The following is a 24,320-nucleotide window of genomic DNA, read 5'->3' as shown; positions in this document are numbered from 1 at the left end:
CTTTGACATGATGTAGAGCAATAAATCGTTCCACAACTTCCCCTTTGTCGTTCAAGAACCTAGAAAACAAATTCAACAAGGTTATACTAAGGTATGGAGATAGATAGTGGCTGCAATTATTTTCTGTGATGGTCAACAAATTCAATAGCTTCTATTTCAGATCATGGCATCAACTAGTGTCATTGCAATTATAAGCTACTGCCATTGTGTATCAACTAGTAATAGCTTCTAGGTATTACTATTTTCTCATCATGATATCAACTCATAGATATCAACTACTGCCATATCAGGAAGCTTACTTAAAAAAACAAAACATATCAGGAAGCTATATAACCAAATATTCTCATGTTTTCTAGTACGTCGTAATTCTATAATCCGAAGCACAAAACCAAGTCCTGGATTTGAAAATCTAAACAAGCATATATTTCTGAAATTTTGAGAGGTGGGGTAGGGGGAGGGGGGGACCCACATACATCTTTGTGGAACGAATCAACAATGTTAAAGGAGCAATTTTAATTAATAAAATATAAGGAAAAAAAATACATTTATTTGATCTAAAATATGATCCAAATAAATGTACTTTATCACTTCTTCTTTTTTGAACAAACAAATGTACTTTATTGCTTATATTTTGTTACAAGGGTGCAATTTAAAGGCAAGAAGCAATAAGTTGAATGAATCAATGAAGCAAATATGGCTGGGTACAAAATATCACAGTAGAAAGAAGCTCCCTAGATCTGAGTACATTCATATTCATCAAAATTATAAAAAAACTAAAGATGAAATCTTTTGAAGAAGAATATCCTTCAAAGCTATGAAGCAGTTCTTCATCGACTCTCATGATGCAGATCGTTCCTTCATCCATTAAACAGTCGTCAACACAATCTCCTACGTGCTTCATCTAGCGTTGAGTCAAACTTCCTGACTGGAAACCTTCATAGAAATAGCAATAATAGTCCTTAATATTCAATACATCACATTAGTCAAAGCAGCAGTATTTATAAATAGTATCTTAATCTTAATATTCAATACATCACAAATATTAATAATTATAAGTGTAACGCTAAAGATAGCATTACTAATACCTAAGCTGATCAAGGACAGGAGAAAAAACAGTTCATAATACCTAAGCTGATTAAGGACAGGAGAAAAAACAGGTTTTATCCAAATAGATAGTCCATCGTAAATATATGTTGTCAAAACTAGAATGAATAGCCTGTCAAAGCTCATATTTCTATCTTTACTTTCATGTTTTTGGTAAATAACTTAGATCTTTTGATGAATATGTGAAATTGAACTGGTGATAAATGATAATGTCTAATTTTAAAAAAATATAGTCTGAGAAAGGAAGGCACGAACATTAGTTATCTAGAATAAAAAAGACAATATTTACAGTTAGAAGAGATAGCTAATTATGACCTAGTACGTAGCTGCAGCTGGCGTTAGAAAACTGAAGCAGAACTTAAAGCAGAGTGCTAACGTTCCCAGATTTATTTACAAAGGAAGAGAAATCTTGTTATGGGCTATTAGCAGAACTTAAGTTGGCTAAATTAGCAGGTTTCAGACTTTCCGCATAAAATTTTCACATTTCATCCCAAAAAGGATTTCAAAAGTTCATCCTGGCGCCTTCAAGTTCAGAAGTTAGCTATGGTTACACAAACTCAGTCATATAAAAATTGTTGGAAGTCATCGTAACATGGAAGTCTACATCTAGCCACACATCAATATCAATATTCAAGTTGGATCAGCCAGAGCTTGTAAATGCATCTTGCTACTTGCACCCATACCTGTTTTGCCTTCTCCAATTCGCACCAAGCTGCATCTCTAATAAGGGACATATAATAAGGGTGGATTCCAGATTGCTTCATTTCTTCAAAATACTACAAGAAAATAGTCCAATTAGCAACTTTATCCAATTAGCAACTTTATTGACACATGAAATCTTACATTCGAAATTTCTATTTACGGAAAATATCATTACTTAATCAGTTCATCAGCACTGCATTAACGCAGCCTACTAGAATGTATGCATCAAATGAGCTATATTAACAGCTAATCATATTAATATTTGTTAGCATGCACATTGTCAGACCTCAGAAGCACACTACAAAGCACCTATCTTCAAAAGGATGGTGGAAACTCAGCTTAGGTTAGGTGGTTTGAGCATGTAGAGAGAAGACATGTAGATTCTATAGTGAGGAGAGTATATCTGATGTACGGTAGTCAAATCACTGAAGGCAGAGGAAGACTTAGAAAAACTAGTCAGAAACTATTAACATCTAGAGATTAATGAGTTGGATAGAGATATGATATACGATAGAACATCATAATGTAGTTCGATCCATGTAGCTGACCCCATTTAGTGGACAAGGTTTGCTTGTTGCAGGTCACAAATACAACACATGGTATTCAAGAGAAAACATGAGACTTTTTATTAAATCATTGTCTCAACTAAACAATAGATGACGAATTGCATATAGACAAAAGTATTTGTTGATATCCCACATCTAATAGAGGCCAAATTATCCCTTCTAAGATTTGGGCTGTAACACCCCGTTTTCCCAACTTAAAAATTTCATTAAAATTATCAGAGTTCATCAACATAACGGAGCGTCACATACATCAATACATCATTTAACAACAATATAATGATGGGAAAATACTATTTATTTAAGCAACCTGTCTTTATAAAATTCAATAATCAAATGCAGCGGAAATTTAGTTCGCAACGTCACATAAAATCTTGGCATAAAAGGCCACAACTTAACATCTCAAATAGTCTTCATAATATTCAACATTTATTAAATAAAATACGTAACAAGGAAAACAATCATCAGACAACCCCATCCCGTTACGTATCAGAGCATCCTAGACGACACGAAGTGAGGAGTCTACTCACGAACACAGCTAGTCTTTAATACCTGCACATTACCCACGGTCGAGGCAACATATACGCAGAAGGGGTGAGATTTCACATTCATTAAAAACAAATAATAATTCATAAAAGATAACCAACAGCATATATCTAACATTAATATCATCATTTAGCCATCATTTAACGAGGTTAAGTAATCCACAACTTCATAGTTATTCGAAGGTAACATATTCATCTTAATTCACTTCATTTACGTCATTATAAATAATGGGACAGCAACAACAACATCAAAACGGCAACATCATCACAATATTCATCATTCATTTTTAGTTATGATGACTCTACAATGCAACAACAACATCAACAACAACTTAGACAACAACAACATGCATGTGGTACCACCAGGGCATTAAGCCCCCATCGCTAAGGTCATATTTGGACCGTCGGGCATTAAGCCCCCATCGCTAAGGTCATAAAAACCTGTCAGGCATTAAGCCCCCATCGCCGACTATGCAACAACTCGACTCTAAATGCAACAATCTTCATTTTTAATGTTAATTTAATTAGCAATTGATCCACATCAGTTCATTACATCAAAACAGCATCACTGGAACATCGTGTTTAGCAACATCATCTATAATATAAACATCAGGAACTAATTCATCAAAGATACGGGCGAAAGGACACAATTTCGCACAACATCAGGTCTGTACTGCACTAACTCGCAGTTGCGAGCTAAACAACTCGCAGTGGCGAGTTCAACGGGGCAACTCGCAGTTGCGTACAACGTTGCTCGCAGTGGCGAGCTAAAAGGGTTACTCGCAGGTGCGAGTAGGAACGCCCGCAGTTGCGAGCGATGACAGAACAGGGTTCTGTCGGAGCTCTGCAACACATCTCAGCACTCGAATTCTCACTACCCAGCTCTCTAATTCATCACCAATCAGCACCTAAACGTGTTCTATGACTAATTAACATCTGTCTACATCAAACTACATCAAAATTCACCTAATTCTTCCACTTTTAATGATTTTTGACCTAATCCCAATCCCTAAAACCTACAACAATCGATCACTTCTATGAATTAAAACTTGTTAATAATGAGAGTTAGTCTCACCCTTACCTTAGATTATGATTCTGAAATCCAACAGCCGCGTTCTTCGTTCTTTAGGGTTCTCTCTGGTTTTCTCTTCTTTCTCTCTTCTTTCCTCTGTTGTACGCGTTCTAATTTTCTCTCCCAATTACAGACTTTTATTCTTTCCCTAATTGCTCTTCTCACCACAACTTACTCTTTCCCCTAGTAATTTAATTATTTCTACTAATAACAATATTTCTCCCCCACTTAAGAAAATACTTATATTATTAACATATCTTCTACCAATATATATATATATACATATATATAATAATTCACATAATATTCTAAATAAAAGCCATAAATCACTTAAATATTAATTATGAAAAAGTGGGCGTTACAACTCTCCCCCACTTAGAATATTTACGTCCTCGTAAACGTACCTTGTTCAAACAACTCTGGGTAAGATTCCCGCATCTTACTCTCCAACTCCCAAGTCAAACTTTCACCGGCTGCTCCTTCCCAAACAACCTTCACAAGAGGTATCTCCTTGCCTCTAAGCCTCTTCACTTCTCTATCCTCTATTCCCACCGGTAGGGTCTCGATTGTAAGGTTATCCCTTACCTGCACATCATCTCTTGGAATCACATGGGATGGATCCGGCACATACTTCCGAAGTTGCGATACATGAAACACATCATGCAAGTTCGAAAGATGTGGTGGCAAACCCACCCTATAAGCAACCGTTCCGACCCTTTCTGAAATCTGATACGGCCAATAAACCTCGGAGTCAACTTCTTTGACTTCAATGCACGTCCAACACCCGTCACCGGAGTGACTCTCAAAAACACATGGTCTCCTTCTTGAAACTCAAGATCCTTCCTGCGCTTATCATGATAACTTTTCTGTCTATCCTGTGATTCTTTCATCTTTTCTCTGATTAACTTCACCTTCTCAGTAGTCTGTTGGACAATCTCTGGTCCCAATACCACACTCTCACCGGATTCAAACCAACACAACGGAGTTCTGCATCTCCGACCATACAATGCTTCGAAGGGTGCCATTCCAATACTAGCGTGGTAACTGTTGTTGTACGTGAATTCTATCAGGGGTAGATAACTATCCCAAGTTCCACCTTGCTCAAGCACACAAACTCTCAACAAATCTTCCAGCGACTGAATTGTCCTTTCCGATTGTCCATCCGTCTGCGGGTGGTATGCTGAACTTAACTTCAAATTAGTGCCCAAGGCCTCATGTAAACTCTTCCAGAACCTCGATGTAAACCTCGGATCTCTATCCGACACAATGCTTGATGGGACACCATGTAGCTTCACGACATCTCTAACATAAATCTCTGCTAGCTGGGACACAGGAAAAGTAATATTAATCGGAATGAAATGAGCCGACTTCGTCAATCTATCTACGATCACCCAAATTGCATCATTCCCTTTGTTGGTATTCGGCAAACTCGTCACAAAATCCATGGATATACTATCCCATTTCCATTCCGGAATCTCTAGCGGTGTCAATAACCCAGCAGGTTTCTGATGCTCAACTTTTGACTTCTGACAAGTCAAACATGCATACACAAATTGTGCCACATCGCGCTTCAAACCTGACCACCAAAACATTTTCTTCAAATCTTGATACATTTTAGCAGCTCCTGGATGAATACTCAAACTGCTTCTATGGCCTTCCTCAAGGATCATCTTCTTCATCTCATCATTGTCAGGAATACAAATTCTTCCTCGAAACCTCAACACTCCTTGGTCATCAACCTTAAAGTCACTGTCTACAGCAGGATCGGTTGCGACCATTAAATCCACCAACTTCACATCTACTTTCTGTGCCTCTCTGATACTATCCAGAAATTCATTGTTGATCTTTAACATCCCCAATTTCACACTCCTTGGCGACATCTCGCAAACCAACTCAAGTCTCTGAACTGTTCAAGCAATTCCATCTCTTTAACCATCAGTGCCGACAAGTGTAAAGTCGTCCTACTCAAGGCATCTGCAACAACATTAGCTTTACCCGGATGATAATTCAAACTAAAGTCATAATCTTTCAACAATTCGAGCCACCTTCGCTGTCTCATATTCAATTCCTTCTGATCAAACAAATACTTCAAGCTCTTGTGATCACTAAACACCTCAAATCTCGAACCATACAAGTAATGTCTCCAAATCTTAAGTGCAAATACAACTGCAGCTAATTCAAGGTCATGAGTAGGGTAGTTTCGTTCATGAGTCCTCAACTGTCTTGATGCATACGCAACCACCCTACCATCTTGCATAAGTACACCTCCCAAACCCAACTTGGACGCATCACAATACACTACAAAAGGTTCATCAGGTTTCGGCAAGATCAAAATCGGAGCCGTCGTCAAACGCTTCTTCAATTCGTTAAAACTGTTCTCGCAATGAATATCCCACACAAAGGTTTTACCTTTACACGTCAACTGCGTTAACGGAAGTGCTAACTTAGAAAATCCTTCAATAAATCGTCGGTAGTAACCCGCTAAACCCAAAAAGCTTCTAATCTCTGTAACTGACTTCGGAGTCTCCCATTGTGATACCGCTTCAACTTTAGATGGATCAACTGCAATACCACTACCAGAAACAACATGGCCAAGAAAACTTACTTCATTCAACCGAAATTCACACTTAGACAATTTAGCATACAACTTCTTCTCTTTCAGCACTAGCAAGACAATCTTCAAACGTTCCGCATGTTCTTCTTCTGTCTTAAAGTAAATCAACATATCATCGATGAACACAACCACGAAGCTATCCAAAAATGCATGAAAAATGTGATTCATAAACACACTAGGCACATTACTAACACCAAAAGGCATCACCTTATATTCATAATGTCCATATCGTGTCCTAGAAGCCGTCTTCTGCTTATCTTCATCTTTTACTTTAATCTGGTGATAACCCGACCTCAAGTCAATCTTGCTGAATACACGTGCATCCACTAACTGATCCATCAAGTCATCAATTCTAGGAAGTGGATACCTATTCTTTATAGTTACTTTGTTCAACTGTCGGAAATCATTGCACAACCTCATACTATCATCTTTCTTCCTTACTATCAACACTGGCGCTCCCCAAGGTGAAACACTTGGTCTAATAAACTTTTTATCCATCAAATCTTCCAACTGTTTCTTCAACTCAGCCAACTCAGAAGCTGACATACGATAAGGTGTCATTGACACAGGCTTTGTTCCCGGAACAAGATCAATAGAAAATTCGACCTCTCTCCGGCGGCAGACACTTCCTAATGTGCCGGTAAGATCAACCAACAATCTCTTCAGGAAAACTTCGGGAAATCCTCACACAATTTGCAACTTATCACTCACTGCTTAATTCTCAATAGATAGTGACGCCATTAACGAAAACATCAAAATTCCATCACGTGCTAACTGCTTCAGCTGCTTAGTAGACAAAAACTCTGCTCCACTTTCTTCTTCGGCTGAAGAAGAGTACACTGACTTACTAAAACAATTAATACGAACATGGTTGTACTCCAACCAGTTCATACCAGGGATTGCACAACAAACAACAAACAACAATTAGGACAACATAATGACAGTACAAAAACTGTCAACTGACACAACGCGACTCAACTACTTGGCCGGACGGACCGACCTGCTCTGATACCAATTGTAACACCCCGTTTTCCCAACTTAAAAATTTCATTAAAATTATCAGAGTTCATCAACATAACGGAGCGTCACATACATCAATACATCATTTAACAACAATATAATGATGGGAAAATACTATTTATTTAAGCAACCTGTCTTTATAAAATTCAATAATCAAATGCAGCGGAAATTTAGTTCGCAACGTCACATAAAATCTTGGCATAAAAGGCCACAACTTAACATCTCAAATAGTCTTCATAATATTCAACATTTATTAAATAAAATACGTAACAAGGAAAACAATCATCAGACAACCCCATCCCGTTACGTATCAGAGCATCCTAGACGACACGAAGTGAGGAGTCTACTCACGAACACAGCTAGTCTTTAATACCTGCACATTACCCACGGTCGAGGCAACATATACGCAGAAGGGGTGAGATTTCACATTCATTAAAAACAAATAATAATTCATAAAAGATAACCAACAGCATATATCTAACATTAATATCATCATTTAGCCATCATTTAACGAGGTTAAGTAATCCACAACTTCATAGTTATTCGAAGGTAACATATTCATCTTAATTCACTTCATTTACGTCATTATAAATAATGGGACAGCAACAACAGCATCAAAACGGCAACATCATCACAATATTCATCATTCATTTTTAGTTATGATGACTCTACAATGCAACAACAACATCAACAACAACTTAGACAACAACAACATGCATGTGGTACCACCAGGGCATTAAGCCCCCATCGCTAAGGTCATATTTGGACCGTCGGGCATTAAGCCCCCATCGCTAAGGTCATAAAAACCTGTCAGGCATTAAGCCCCCATCGCCGACTATGCAACAACTCGACTCTAAATGCAACAATCTTCATTTTTAATGTTAATTTAATTAGCAATTGATCCACATCAGTTCATTACATCAAAACAGCATCACTGGAACATCGTGTTTAGCAACATCATCTATAATATAAACATCAGGAACTAATTCATCAAAGATACGGGCGAAAGGACACAATTTCGCACAACATCAGGTCTGTACTGCACTAACTCGCAGTTGCGAGCTAAACAACTCGCAGTGGCGAGTTCAACGGGGCAACTCGCAGTTGCGTACAACGTTGCTCGCAGTGGCGAGCTAAAAGGGTTACTCGCAGGTGCGAGTAGGAACGCCCGCAGTTGCGAGCGATGACAGAACAGGGTTCTGTCGGAGCTCTGCAACACATCTCAGCACTCGAATTCTCACTACCCAGCTCTCTAATTCATCACCAATCAGCACCTAAACGTGTTCTATGACTAATTAACATCTGTCTACATCAAACTACATCAAAATTCACCTAATTCTTCCACTTTTAATGATTTTTGACCTAATCCCAATCCCTAAAACCTACAACAATCGATCACTTCTATGAATTAAAACTTGTTAATAATGAGAGTTAGTCTCACCCTTACCTTAGATTATGATTCTGAAATCCAACAGCCGCGTTCTTCGTTCTTTAGGGTTCTCTCTGGTTTTCTCTTCTTTCTCTCTTCTTTCCTCTGTTGTACGCGTTCTAATTTTCTCTCCCAATTACAGACTTTTATTCTTTCCCTAATTGCTCTTCTCACCACAACTTACTCTTTCCCCTAGTAATTTAATTATTTCTACTAATAACAATATTTCTCCCCCACTTAAGAAAATACTTATATTATTAACATATCTTCTACCAATATATATATATATATATATATATATATATATATATATATATATATACATATATATAATAATTCACATAATATTCTAAATAAAAGCCATAAATCACTTAAATATTAATTATGAAAAAGTGGGCGTTACATGGGCAATCCCTCGTAATGGGAGCTAGACTTTAGGGTTGAGTTAGGCCTAAAATTCAAATTTTAAGATTAAAACCAAATCTATTGCAAATTTGATATTAGGCAAAGTTTTTTGTTATTCCATAAGCGCGGGTGTGTTGGGATCCATATTATTACACCGCATTGCCCAGGCTTTAAATTCCTTTCATGATCATTTGGAGAACGAGAGTGGAAATCCATATCAACTAGGGATGTGGAAAAATGAATTCTTATAAGGTTTGGGAAATCATCGCCCCTCCAGCAGCTAGCTTTTGGATTGAATTAAAGCTAAAAATATATGAGTAATAATTTAAATTTTCCAATTGCTGAAATAATATAATTTGACTAACCTACACAATGAATATAGACACTACTTACTGGCTTACCAACACGAACCCCCCATTTTCAAGAAGTATAGTTGTGCAGACTATGTCGACTTTAAAAATTACAGATTACAAAGGGAAAGGAATACTTGATTCAAAACTACAGGACCTGTCGCAGAATCAAAATATTAATTAGAATATTATACCATTTATATTGTTTATTTTTCAGTTATTGTATTATTAGGTAGTCAACTATTGTCATTAACCTGTAATTATGTAGGATCTCTGCAATTAATTAGGATTCTAATTCTTTCTCTATTAAAGAGACAATTCCCCTGTACATTTGAACATATCAAGAAATTATTCTCCTCTCATTCTTTTCTACTTGGCATCAGAGCAATTTCTCTGCAGCCTGCGCCTCTGTACTTCCATGACTGACAGTTCCTCAGTCAATAGTGAAGAGGAGAATAGAACTCCCAAAAACATGCTGCCTAAAAATGAGCAGAAGGTTGCTTATGGCGGTGATTCCCATTCTATCCAAATCACCTCTTTTCGACTCAATGGGTCGAACTATTTTAGGTGGTCTCAATCTGTCCAGATGTATATCCGTGGCAAAGGAAAAATGGGTTATCTTATTGGTGATCGCAAAGAACCAGATGCTAGTGACCCACAACATGATGTGTGGGATGCTGAAAACTCCATGGTAATGACATGGTTGGTAAACTCCATGGAAGAGGAAATCAGCAGCAACTATATGTGTTATTCCACAGCAAAAGAATTGTGGGAAAGTGTGAAAGAAATGTACTCTGATCTGGAAAATAAGTCTCAGATTTATGAACTTACATTGAAGGCTAGAGAAATTCGGCAAGGAAATGAAAATGTCACAAAATACTTTCATTCCTTAAAACGGATTTGGCAAGAACTTGATCTCTTCAACACCTATAAGTGGAATTCAACCGACGATGAGAAACACCATCAACAAACAGTGGAAGAAGGAAGAATTTTCCAGTTTCTTGCCGGTCTCAATGAGGAGTTAGATGAAGTTCGTGGAAGGATCATTGGAAGATCAACCTTACCTTCACTAGGAGAAATGTTTTCTGAAGTTAGAAGGGAGGAAACTCGCAGGAGTGTCATGATGGGAAAGGCAAAATCTGATCCATATCCTCCTGAGACCAATGCCTTGATTGCGGATACTGCTGCCCTTAAAAGTTCTTCAAATCAGAGGAACACATCTAACGTCGTGTGTGACTACTGCAACAGACCACGTCACACCCGAGAGACCTGCTGGAAACTCCATGGGAAACCAGCACATCTGAAAAATGGCAAACCGGGTCCCAGATCTGTTCCTGCAGCACATGAGGCTAAAAAATCCTTGCCCAACCAGGATCAAGTTGAGGAGCTCATAAGGTTGCTAAAATCTAGTTCTTTGTCTGGTATTCCTAATGCTTCTTTGGCACAAACAGGTAATTTTAGTACCCCTACTTCTCTAAGTTGCACCTCAAATATGCCTGCACCATGGATCATAGATTCAGGTGCTTCTGACCATATGACCGGCCTTTCTTCTCTATTTCAAACATATTCACCTTGTCCTGGAAATAAAAAAATTAAAATTGCAGATGGAAGTTTTTCACCAATTGCAGGAGAAGGAAAAATTCCTTTATCTACGCACATTGATTTAAAAAATGTGCTACATGTACCAAAACTTTCATATAACCTTCTCTCTGTTAGTAAAATCTGCGAAGACTCAAATTGTTATGTAAAGTTTTTTAACACTCATTGTATTTTTCAGGACCGGAATTCGGGGAAGATGATTGGCAGTGCTAAAATGATGGATGGACTCTATTACTTTGAGGGTGTTTTTGAGAATAAAGTGGCTCATGGCCTTAGTGGTATCAGTTCTGCCTCTGTTAGGGATCAAATAATGCTTTGGCATAATAGACTAGGGCACCCTAATTTTCAATATCTTAGGCATTTGTTTCCAGATTTATTCAAAAATGTTAATTGTTCTTCTTTTGAATGTGAAAGTTGTGTTCTTTCTAAAAGTCATAAAACTCCTTATTCCTCTCGACCTTATCATGCATCCAAACCTTTTTATTTAATCCATAGTGATGTATGGGGTCCATCTAAAATTACAACTCAATTTGGGAAAAGGTGGTTTGTGACCTTTATTGACGATCATACACGGCTATGTTGGGTCTATCTTATGAAGGATAAATCTGAAGTACCAGAGATATTTAAATGTTTTTCAAAAATGATAGAAACTCAATTTGATGCAAAAATCTCCATTTTGAGAAGTGACAATGGTACTGAATATTTTAATAAAAACCTCGGAGAGTTTTTTCAACATAAAGGTATTCAGCATCAATCAACATGCCCAAATACGCCTCAACAAAATGGCATAGCTGAAAGAAAGAATAGACATCTTCTTGAGGTAGCTCGTGCCATTATGTTTGAGAGCAATGTTCCTAAATTTTTATGGGGGGATGCGGTTCTAACAGCATCATATCTCATAAATAGGATGCCCACTCGTGTGTTAAGTTATCGCACACCATTGGATGTTTTCAAAACTTTTTTTCCAGCATGTCGATTGCATACCGACTTACCTTTAAAAGTGTTTGGATGTACTGTTTTTATGTATGCCCCTAACTCTCGTTCTAAACTAGATCCAAGAGCTGAAAAATGTATTTTTGTTGGTTATTCTCCCAACCAAAAGGGGTACAAGTGTTACAATCCTAACACAAAGAAGGTTCATGTTAGTATGAATGTCACTTTTTTAGAACTACAATCTTTCTATCACAAAAATTCCCTTCAGGGGGAGAGTGTTAATGAAGACAATTTTTTAAGTGACAACAATTTGAATGAACCTTTACCAAATCCTGTTTTTAACATTGAGGATATAGAATTAATTGATCACACAATTGCACATAAAGAAGTAGAACATGTGGAAACAGATCCTGAAATTGATAAGGGAAACCTTGTCCCAGACTTAGGTGGTGCCCAAATAGGAAAGGAAATACCACAATCAAAACAAGAGCTTCGTGTTTATGCTCGGAAATATCCTCAAAAGGTCAGAAGTCAGTCCATCATTTCAGCATCCAATCAACTAGAAACCCCGGATGATGGTTCAACAAAGATGCCTCAAGAACAAACAGGTAATTCTGAAATTTCCACTTCTAATATTGATCTACCCATAGCCGTTAGGAAAAAAACCAGAACTTGCACCAAGAAATCACTTAAAACCAGTACAAACTATCCCATTTCCAATTATGTCTCCTACCAAAACCTCTCCCAAAACTACCGAGCCTTTACTTCTAAAATCACGAATTTGTTTGTGCCTAGAAACATTGAGGAAGCACTAGATGATCCCAACTGGAAATTAGCAGTCCTAGATGAGCTTAATGCTCTCAAGAAAAATGAAACATGGGAAATTGCGAGCCTACCACATGACAAAAAGAAGGTGGGTTGTAAGTGGGTTTTTACCATCAAGTGCAAAGCAGATGGAAGTGTGGAGAGGTACAAGGCTAGGTTAGTAGCTAAGGGATTTACCCAAACTTATGGTATAGATTATCAAGAGACCTTTGCTCCAGTTGCAAAACTCAACTCTATACGTGTTCTTTTATCCCTTGCTGCCAACTTGAACTGGCCTTTACATCAACTTGATGTAAAGAATGCTTTTCTAAATGGAGAGCTAGAGGAAGAAGTGTTCATGAGTCTTCCCCCTGGATTTGAGGAAAAATTGGGAAGAAATAAAGTTTGTAGATTGAAGAAGTCTTTGTATGGTTTGAAACAATCCCCAAGAGCTTGGTTTGAGAGGTTTGGAACTGTGGTAAAAGGACTTGGTTACATCCAAAGTCAAGCTGATCATACACTGTTTTATAAACATTCAGCCACTAATAAAATTGCTATTTTGATTGTATATGTGGATGACATCATATTAACAGGTGATGATAGCTTGGAGCTTAAAAGCTTAAGGGAGAAACTTGCTAAGGTCTTTGAAATCAAAGAACTTGGTCCTCTAAAATACTTCCTTGGAATTGAGTTTGCAAGATCAAAGGAGGGTATTTTTATGAATCAGCGGAAGTATGTTCTGGATCTTTTAAAAGAAACTGGATTACTTGGATGTAAATCTGCTGAGACACCCATGGAATCCAACATAAAATTGCAGCCTGCTGAAGCTGGAAATATGGTAGATAAAGGGAGGTATCAGCGATTGGTAGGAAGACTGATATACTTATCTCATACGCGTCCAGACATAGCTTTTGCTGTAAGTTTGGTGAGTCAGTTCATGCATGCACCAGGACCCGAACATCAAGAAGTTGTTTTCAGGATCTTAAGATACTTGAAGGGATCACCCGGGAAGGGACTTCTTTATAAAAATCGCGGACATCTCCAAGTAGAATCCTACACAGATGCAGATTGGGCTGGAAGTATAACTGATCGAAGATCAACATCAGGTTATTGTACTTTTGTAGGGGGAAACTTGGTTAGTTGGAGGAGCAAGAAACAAAGTGTTGTAGCAAGAAGTAGTGCTGAAGCTGAATTTAGAGCAGTGGCTCATGGAATTTGTGAGGGGTTGTGGGTGGAAAAGCTACTGCAAGAATTGAATTTTTATAATTCTCCACCTATAAAATTGTATTGTGACAACAAGTCTGCAATATCTATTGCACACAACCCAGTCCTACATGACAGGACCAAACATGTTGAAGTTGACAAACATTTCATCAAGGAAAAAATAGAAAGGGGACAGATATGTATGACTTATATTCCCACTACAGAACAATTGGCAGATATCTTGACCAAAGGACTACCCAAGAAACCTTTTGACTACATAACTCGCAAGCTGTCCATGGAAGACATTTTCAAGCCAGCTTGAGGGGGAGTGTCGCAGAATCAAAATATTAATTAGAATATTATACCATTTATATTGTTTATTTTTCAGTTATTGTATTATTAGGTAGTCAACTATTGTCATTAACCTGTAATTATGTAGGATCTCTGCAATTAATTAGGATTCTAATTCTTTCTCTATTAAAGAGACAATTCCCCTGTACATTTGAACATATCAAGAAATTATTCTCCTCTCATTCTTTTCTACTGGACCAAATAGTTAAAAGTCTGAATATATGGAATTATTCAACTCAACTTACCTTATTTATATCGTCTTCTGTTTCACAAATGCCAACGAAATAGCTAAAAGTCTGCAAGTCGGGCATTACGTTGGCATCTTGCATGTGTTTGAGGACCCTCAGCCCACCACTGATGCCTTTCTACACTTTCGAAAAAGGTGAGAAAATGAATGAATTATTTTACACAGATTCCATATATTCATTTAAATGCTTTTTTTATTGAATGAAAAATCATTAAGAGAAAGAAGTACATAAGATAATTAAATAAACAATCCCCCCAGTCCAACTGAAAATGGAGGGACAAAAGTAAATTTACTCAAAAGAACAATGTGATCCTTCTGCAGATCTGCAATTGAAAACACCGGAATGATAATTGAACTGTTGTTGACAACCATATTCTTACTAAGACATCATGTATAGAAACTATATTAATATGATTTCGAAGTGAATAATCCTATAGAACAAGATATGTTGTGAAAATGACCTAGCCTAATTTCCACAAATACAATACAAGGTGTTAAATGTTAATGTCCACAAGTAGCCACTAGAGTCAACATTTAGCAAGAGCTTGCTGACTACTACCTGCCAAGCTTAAGATGTAATCAAAGCGCTGGAAATAGATGACAGGCTTAACTCCTTGTTCAACAAACAACCAATATCTCCAATTTTCAAGTTTGGTGTTAAGAAAGAAGCTTGGTCTATTCATACCTGTATGTACTATATATTAATCCATCCATATAAATATCTTGTTTATGAGGAAAAAAATGTCTCTAGAGTCTAGACATGCAAGTCAAGAGATTATTTAACCTTATGTTGGAAATGACAAAACTTCTCACATTATATTCAAAGTTAAAGCAAAGAATTTTTATCTAGTTTGAGAAATAGTTGAACATCTGAGCAAGAATAGGTATCTACAAAATCCAACAATGATACCTCGCGAAAATATCCTGCCAGTATTGCATTGTACATGGCTGTCGTAGGTTCTAAATTCATTTTCTGCAATTCATTAACCATCACGAATGCACGTACAGACTGCATTATGAAAGTAAATACAATATTCATTTCGTGAAAAGCTTCACACATTTTATCAACAATATCATGAGCTACATCCACTGGCATTAAAAGTTTTTTATAAAATGAAACGTAGTTTCTAGTCTAGTCAGAGCCCAAAGGCGTACGAAAACAGAAACAAAAAATAAGCATTCCTTTTGATTCTCTTATAAAAGTATGGTAGGCTTATCATAAAACATAAGGTACTGTAACCAAAAAAAAAAACATAAGGTACTAGCAGGCCAAAATTATAAAGATGGGTTTAGAGGCTGTACAACGAAGGAACAGTAAATTAAAACCAGAGTCAAAGACCCTTAATAGAACTCTATGCAACCTACCAGAGAATAATTTCGCAACCATTTCCTTACACAAGTCTGAATACCCTCACACTAATAGAATCACATGACCTCATATGACACCACACAAACTAACTCATTATCTCCCCCATGTCACCACATTCTTCTAGAAAATGGCTAGGTGTCCAATCATTAGATTGCAGAGCATACAATGTTGGTTGATGTCACTTTGCTTTCTTTCTATTCTTTTCTTACAAATAGAAACCCATGAGATTAGTCAAGCCTACAAATGCATGTGGACAGGGAGATGCTAGTCATTCTGAAATATTTCCTGTCGATAATAAAGGGGGTAATATTGCAAAGTACAAAAAGGGAAAACAAAAAATTGTCATCACTTGGGGGAGGAAAAAAGGAGAGAGAAACTATTGTAGTCTAGAAATAATAAATTATTTTGATAAAATTTAATATACAGATAATAAATGAATTAGTTACTGCTTCCAATAGCATAAAAGTAATTACGGCTTCCAATAGTATAAAAGTTAGTTTGTTGGACTCTGGTAGGCAAGTTATGGATGCATGAAACCCTAAAGCAAGGTTTGAGTGTTCTGTGGGGGCTCTGAAAGGGGAGCACTCATATTGTTATCGTTTTCCTTTTCATGGATAAGTGTATACCAATTATTTGATAACCACAATATGAGAATGAATGAATGAGAAAATTATACCTTGTGCATACCACACCAATTCAAAACAATTTTTTCATATGTTGAGGATGAAGGCAAAACTTCCAATACATCGTGCAAATTCTCGATTTTTGAGATCATATCCTCAACCTTCACATTACCAACAATGCTATAAGAAAACACCAAAGAAAAGAAAGTTGTAACATACAACTACTGTGGGAAAAGATTATGCCTCATATAATGTACCAAAAACAAATCTTGTCGACATCTCTTAACTGGGCTCAAACTTCACAAGAAATAAAAACAGTTTCACCGTGTGTTACTATTATATAAGAAGTGCTGTTGTCAAATAGAAGCCATGCCAGTGTCATGGCAGGTTACAGTCCCTGATATTTTTACAACTGCTATGACAAATTTGTGAAGGATGACAGCACTATGGGGTTTTGTGTCGGAAATGGTGGATTTTTTGCCTTCCACAGTCAATAATACGGATAAAGAGTAAGTCACGAACATTAAATTACAAGTTATATAAGAAAACATATACCAATCATTGACAAAATAGACCACAAGTCTCGTGGAAAATTCACAAATTTCAGGGCCAATTTCATTCATTTCATAAAACATAGTCGAAAATATGGTAAAACAAATTCAATACTTCTTTACATTTTTCAATTTGGCTAGCGAGATAACCTCTTACAACTACATTCCATCCTGTCCAGCATCCCACTATTTGGAGATACAGAGCAGTGTATCTCCCAACACTTTCAGTAAATAGTTCTACAAAATAATGAAGTCAAAAAGATAAGCAGCATACAGTTTAACTTGGCCTATTAAGCTATCATATTTGAAGGGAATACTATCTACCTAAGAACCTCTTCCTTGCTTTAGTATCACTTTCTTGCCAACAGTCAAATAAAGGGAAAAACCAACTTTGAAATATTTTAAATTCACACATCAAAAACTTGTTTTGAAATGGGAAATGCTCAATTTTTGTTTTGAATAATGTAAAAAGGACAGAAGCATATCTGAAATTCTTCAAAATCTTTAGATTTACAAATTTTGTGATGTACAAGAAAGCAAACTTTAGATAGGCAGAACTGCCTCCCAGTATCACATATCATCAAGGGTGTTTGTTTAGCATCAACATTCATGAGAAGTTCCTCACCGTTAAATTTGGAATGCTAACTGCATAACTAGCAATGAAGTTTGAAATATTATTTGCATCGCAATCTGCATTACATAAGAACTTTGTCAGTAATATGCACTGAGGGAAATTTTTTATAGAAGGTAATACTTAGGCCTTCTGGAGAATATCAGGTTTATACCATCCATTAATACTCCAGATAAATATGTGAAAAAGCATTGAAATAATTTAAATTAGGACATTCACCACCAAATTATTCAGCAATGCTACAAAATAAATTTTTAGAGTCTTAATTTATAGCAGACTCTATTTGGCAGTTAGAATTGAACAAGGGCTATGGAACATGTTGATTTTCCTCTAAGTTCAAAATAAATTAATTTTTGGCTCTGGAGCATATTGGTTTATCCCCCTGCCCACTCCTTATCCTTTGAACTGTGCTCATTCCAACGTCTTTCCACCTTGCCTCCCCTCCATGTTAAAATAAAATGAGTGCTAGGATCACACTTTAACACACTATTTTAAAACAGACTCTCCAATTGGTTTGAATTCAAATAGGTCCCACTAAATCATGTAGGCAGGCCCTACTAAATTTAGTTAGACCCATTTGAATTTAACTAATTAGAGTGTGTTGGAAAGAGTGTTTTAGAGAGTGTGTTGCAAGGATAATTAAGATAATTAAATTACCTTTGCAAAGATTCTAAGCTCTGCAAACTGAAATTTATAAGTGCAACCGTTTTATAATGTAGACTATAGTCACTATACAATAGAACAAAAATTGCATTTGAAAATTCTATGTAATAACGTTATTTCCAAATCTAGATAGACAGCAAATATATCATAAACATCAAGGAAACAGAATTTTAGAGATCAAAGAAAGACATAAATTTTTTTTACTCTCCAAAAACAGAGCAGTTTACCAACTATATAACCATCTACAGAGGAGCTTAAATAAGAAAACAATATCACAAACATACCGTGTGCTCTCCAATACAAAAGTAAATTCTCCACATCTGATTCCAGCAGTAGCTTTCCTAAAGATTGGAATATATTTGATATAGATTTTGTAGATATAAGCTTTCCTATGTCTATATTTTTCAACACGTTCGAAATCTGCGTCTCGCGACCACTTTCACAAAGAGCTAATAAGTAACTTTCTGCAACATGATTGAATATGCAGTGATTTTTAAACACCATAGCCTGGCAAAATAACTTCTACTACTGAATATCTAGATGCCAGCAATTTAGCTAAGACATCAAGTAAAAGTAGGAAAAAAAATATATTGCACCAGTGACATAAATGATAAATCTTTTTATCTGATGTATTTATTTAAGCACATAGACTTCCCATTCCCACTACATGCTATATGAATGGCACATCAAATGAAAACCATCATGTAAGGGTGGACAAAAATACAGGAATCCATGGAATTCTCACAGGTTAATGTTACTGCTAAAACTACGTAGTGGATTTTCAGAAATAAGTTAAACGAAACAAATTCAAAAGATAAACTAACATGAAAAACAGATTCACCTACCTCGTAAAGCAGCAGTGTCTTTACTCTCTTCAACAGTAATGTATTGACAAATATCCCGAATCCTTTCTTCATTGTTAACCTTTATCCACAACAACATTTCATAGTAATCCAATTGTGAAATTGAACTGGGATTAGAAGCTTTGATAAAATCATAGAAAACATGAAATCGTTCAACAAGGCCCATGTCAATTATATACTCAAGAATCGGACGATATGTTTTCTCTTCTAGCTGAAACCTTCTTCCCCTCATTAATCCTAAAAGGTGATAAGTCCTACCCAATTCTTCTATGTAAACGTTTTCATCATTAGTCGCCCTAGCGTTTTGTATGCACAACTTGATCAATGCATTGCACTCTTCTAGACCAGTTTCTTGACTCAAGCGGCCAAAGGTATTAGCTGTAGTAACCACTCCTAGTTTTCTACCAATAATTTTGAGTAACCGGTCAGATCGTTCACGTTCACGACCAGTGTCTTTGAAAATCCATTTGTGTTTTCTCTCACGAAACGATTCATTCCGTTTCTTGATATCAGCGGTATCTCCACAACCCTTTTCTCCTTTACTTCATCATCAACTCCCTCACAATCAACCTTCTCTACGGAAGAGGCTACAGAAAGAAACAACACTAACTAACATAAGATAACAACAAAAATAAAAAAGACATTCAACTTCTCCACTCTTCTGATCATGGTACACTAAAAAAAAAACAAGACTTCCACTCTCACAGTAAATTTCACAAACACTTACCGCGCAAGATACTACCAAGAGCAAAATAATGGTCTGCATGATCAACAGAGTTGGAATGAGAATGAAAATGGGTATTTTGATATGGAAGTGATGTTTTGTTGCGAAAATGTGAACGGAAATAGGAGCTGAGAGTGCATAGTTTTCTTGCGTGCATGGCATTCACTTTTACTGTAAATAAAAGTTTTACTGCGTCACTTGCTTTATAAGGCACGGATATATATGCAGATGTCGGCATGTCAACTCTGAATTCCTACTTATTCATCTTAAGAGAGAGGTGATATTTTAACCAATAGGTTATTTGAAAAGAAAAAAAAAGTTGTCCAAGTATATTAATTTTCAACTTTATGTGATATTCCAGACATATACTTTTTTTTAGAGAAAATGATATTCCAAATATATATTTTTTGTCTTATTTTTTATTTTCACTTAACTAATATAATGAACATCTGAATGGATTATTGTACACAAAAATATATTAGTATCTGAATAAAAATATAAGAATAATAAGATCACATACGAGAATGAACATTTTAATTGAAAATATATACATATCTCGATGAAAATATAATACTTTTGAACTTTTTTTTCAACTTAATTTCAAGATCTTTATGTTATATTTTTTTTTTATTAAATTGAGAAATAGAGCAGTCATGATTATTTAAAGTGACTCTAACGATCGTTTTTTTTTTAAGGAGACTCTAACGATCGTTTTATAAAATTGTTCGTCACAATACATGAAACTAAAATATTTGTCTTTTTTGTTATATTTTAAATGTTTATAAGCAAAAATCACGTTTGTCATATTTTTTTTTACAATAAGATATATTCACTAGTTTACAATAATAAAATAAAAATTTCCCCTAAAAAAAAACTAATAAAATAAAAATTTATAATGGTCCAAAATAATCTATATTTTTTAATGAAAAATTAACCTGTACTTAGCACGGATCAATTACGCTAGTAATTTTTTTATTTTCAAGTGAACCTTTTTTTTATTGTTGATATTTTGTTACAGGGGCAATTTAAAGGGCAAGAAGCAATAAGTTGAATGGATCAATGAAGCAAATTTGGCTGGGTACAAAATATCACAGTAGAAACAAGCTCCCTTGATCTGAGTACATTCATATTCATCAAAAAATAAATAAACTGAAGTTAAAATCTTTTGAAGAAGAATGTCCTTCGAAGCTACGATGCAGTTCTTCATCCATCAAAGAGTCGTCTATACAAAATCGTCTACGTGCTTCATCTACTGTAGAGTCAAGCTTCATGACTGCAAAACTTCATAGAAATAGAAAAAAGATAATAGTATAGTATCACTTAATATTCAACACATCACAAATATTAACAATCATAAACATAACATACAACCTTGTAAAAAAAAATGACACACAAAACAGCAAAAACAATAATAGTATTTTAATCAATACACATCACATTAGTCAAAACAAAATCAACCCATCACAACACAACATTTAAAATATTATTACAGACCATCAAATGTACCAAAATACTAAACATGGTCTTAATAATAACACAAAGTCAGTTACACATCGGCATTAACAATTTCCTCCATGTTGAGCATTAGCATATTCACAGTTCACAATACCTAAGCTGATTAAGGATAGGAGAAAAAAACAGGTTTTGTCTAAATAGATAGTCCATCGTAAATAGACCAAGGGAGGGTGTTCCTAAATCTTTGGAAGAGTAAGGCACCTTCCAAAGTGGTGGCCTTCTCGTGGAAGTTATTCCATGATAGGATTCCGACAGAGGTGAACTTATCATATAGGCACGTGTTACCTCCAAAGGCTTCCTTGAATTGTGTGTTGTGTGAAGGGAACATTGAATCGACAAATCACTTATTTCTCCAATTGCATTTGAAAATTCTATGTAATAACGTTATTTCCAAATCTAGATAGACAGCAAATATATCATAAACATCAAGGAAACAGAATTTTAGAGATCAAAGAAAGACATAAATTTTTTTTACTCTCCAAAAACAGAGCAGTTTACCAACTATATAACCATCTACAGAGGAGCTTAAATAAGAAAACAATATCACAAACATACCGTGTGCTCTCCAATACAAAAGTAAATTCTCCACATCTGATTCCAGCAGTAGCTTTCCTAAAGATTGGAATATATTTGATATAGATTTTGTAGATATAAGCTTTTCCTATGTCTATATTTTTCAACACGTTCGAAATCTGCGTCTTGCAACCACTTTCACAAAGAGCTAATAAGTAACTTTCTGCAACATGATTGAATATGCAGTGATTTTTAAACACCATAGCCTGGCAAAATAACTTCTACTACTGAATATCTAGATGCCAGCAATTTAGCTAAGACATCAAGTAAAAGTAGGAAAAAAAAAATATTGCACCAGTGACATAAATGATAAATCTTTTTATCTGATGTATTTATTTAAGCACATAGACTTCCCATTCCCACTACATGCTATATGAATGGCACACACATCAAATGAAAACCATCATGTAAGGGTGGACAAAAATACAGGAATCCATGGAATTCTCACAGGTTAATGTTACTGCTAAAACTACGTAGTGGATTTTCAGAAATAAGTTAAACGAAACAAATTCAAAAGATAAACTAACATGAAAAACAGATTCACCTACCTCGTAAAGCAGCAGTGTCTTTACTCTCTTCAACAGTAATGTATTGACAAATATCCCGAATCCTTTCTTCATTGTTAACCTTTATCCACAACAACATTTCATAGTAATCCAATTGTGAAATTGAACTGGGATTAGAAGCTTTGATAAAATCATAGAAAACATGAAATCGTTCAACAAGGCCCATGTCAATTATATACTCAAGAATCGGACGATATGTTTTCTCTTCTAGCTGAAACCTTCTTCCCCTCATTAATTCTAAAAGGTGATAAGTCCTACCCAATTCTTCTATGTAAACGTTTTCATCATTAGTCGCCCTAGCGTTTTGTATGCACAACTTGATCAATGCATTGCACTCTTCTAGACCAGTTTCTTGACTCAAGCGGCCAAAGGTATTAGCAGTAGTAACCACTCCTAGTTTTCTACCAATAATTTTGAGTAACCGGTCAGATCGTTCACGTTCACGACCAGTGTCTTTGAAAATCCATTTGTGTTTTCTCTCACGAAACGATTCATTCCGTTTCTTGATATCAGCGGTATCTCCACACCCCTTTTCTCCTTTACTTCATCATCAACTCCCTCACAATCAACCTTCTCTACGGAAGAGGCTACAGAAAGAAACAACACTAACTAACATAAGATAACAACAAAAATAAAAAAGACATTCAACTTCTCCACTCTTCTGATCATGGTACACTAAAAAAAAAAAAAAGACTTCCACTCTCACAGTAAATTTCACAAACACTTACCGCGCAACATACTACCAAGAGCAAAATAATGGTCTGCATGATCAACAGAGTTGGAATGAGAATGAAAATGGGTATTTTGATATGGAAGTGATGTTTTGTTGCGAAAATGTGAACGGAAATAGGAGCTGAGAGTGCATAGTTTTCTTGCGTGCATGGCATTCACTTTTACTGTAAATAAAAGTTTTACTGCGTCACTTGCTTTATAAGGCACGGATATATATGCAGATGTCGGCATGTCAACTCTGAATTCCTACTTATTCATCTTAAGAGAGAGGTGATATTTTAACCAATAGGTTATTTGAAAAGAAAAAAAAAGTTGTCCAAGTATATTAATTTTCAACTTTATGTGATATTCCAGACATATACTTTTTTTTAGAGAAAATGATATTCCAAATATATATTTTTTGTCTTATTTTTTATTTTCACTTAACTAATATAATGAACATCTGAATGGATTATTGTACACAAAAATATATTAGTATCTGAATAAAAATATAAGAATAATAAGATCACATACGAGAATGAACATTTTAATTGAAAATATATACATATCTCGATGAAAATATAATACTT

The 24,320-nt window shown here is 35.7% G+C and overlaps 2 protein-coding genes across 2 annotated transcripts; both read right to left on the bottom strand.

The window, feature by feature from the left end:
- Positions 1-594: 594 nt before the first annotated feature.
- LOC146931813 (pentatricopeptide repeat-containing protein At4g04790, mitochondrial-like) lies at positions 595-20,699 on the bottom strand. The gene is made up of 9 exons (XM_085703401.1): positions 20,369-20,699; positions 19,624-20,228; positions 19,063-19,242; positions 18,110-18,174; positions 16,987-17,094; positions 15,852-15,950; positions 14,940-15,059; positions 1,788-1,880; positions 595-933 (listed from the first exon to the last, which is right to left on the bottom strand). The coding sequence occupies exons 2-9, from the start codon at positions 19,871-19,873 to the stop codon at positions 913-915; spliced, it is 936 nt and encodes a 311-aa protein (XP_085559527.1). The 5' UTR covers positions 19,874-20,228; positions 20,369-20,699; the 3' UTR covers positions 595-912.
- Positions 20,035-23,688, bottom strand: LOC146931812 (pentatricopeptide repeat-containing protein At4g04790, mitochondrial-like). The gene is made up of 5 exons (XM_085707699.1): positions 23,669-23,688; positions 23,002-23,561; positions 22,436-22,616; positions 21,558-21,646; positions 20,035-20,228 (listed from the first exon to the last, which is right to left on the bottom strand). The coding sequence occupies exons 1-5, from the start codon at positions 23,686-23,688 to the stop codon at positions 20,035-20,037; spliced, it is 1,044 nt and encodes a 347-aa protein (XP_085563825.1).
- Positions 23,689-24,320: the final 632 nt, after the last annotated feature.

This window comes from Medicago sativa, chromosome 4 (assembly GCF_051527215.1).
Source record: "Medicago sativa cultivar Bolivia chromosome 4, Bolivia_mono, whole genome shotgun sequence".
Classification (NCBI taxonomy): Eukaryota; Viridiplantae; Streptophyta; class Magnoliopsida; order Fabales; family Fabaceae; genus Medicago; species Medicago sativa.
Note: the sequence above shows the minus strand (reverse complement) of the source record. Positions and strands in the feature narration are given on the sequence as shown.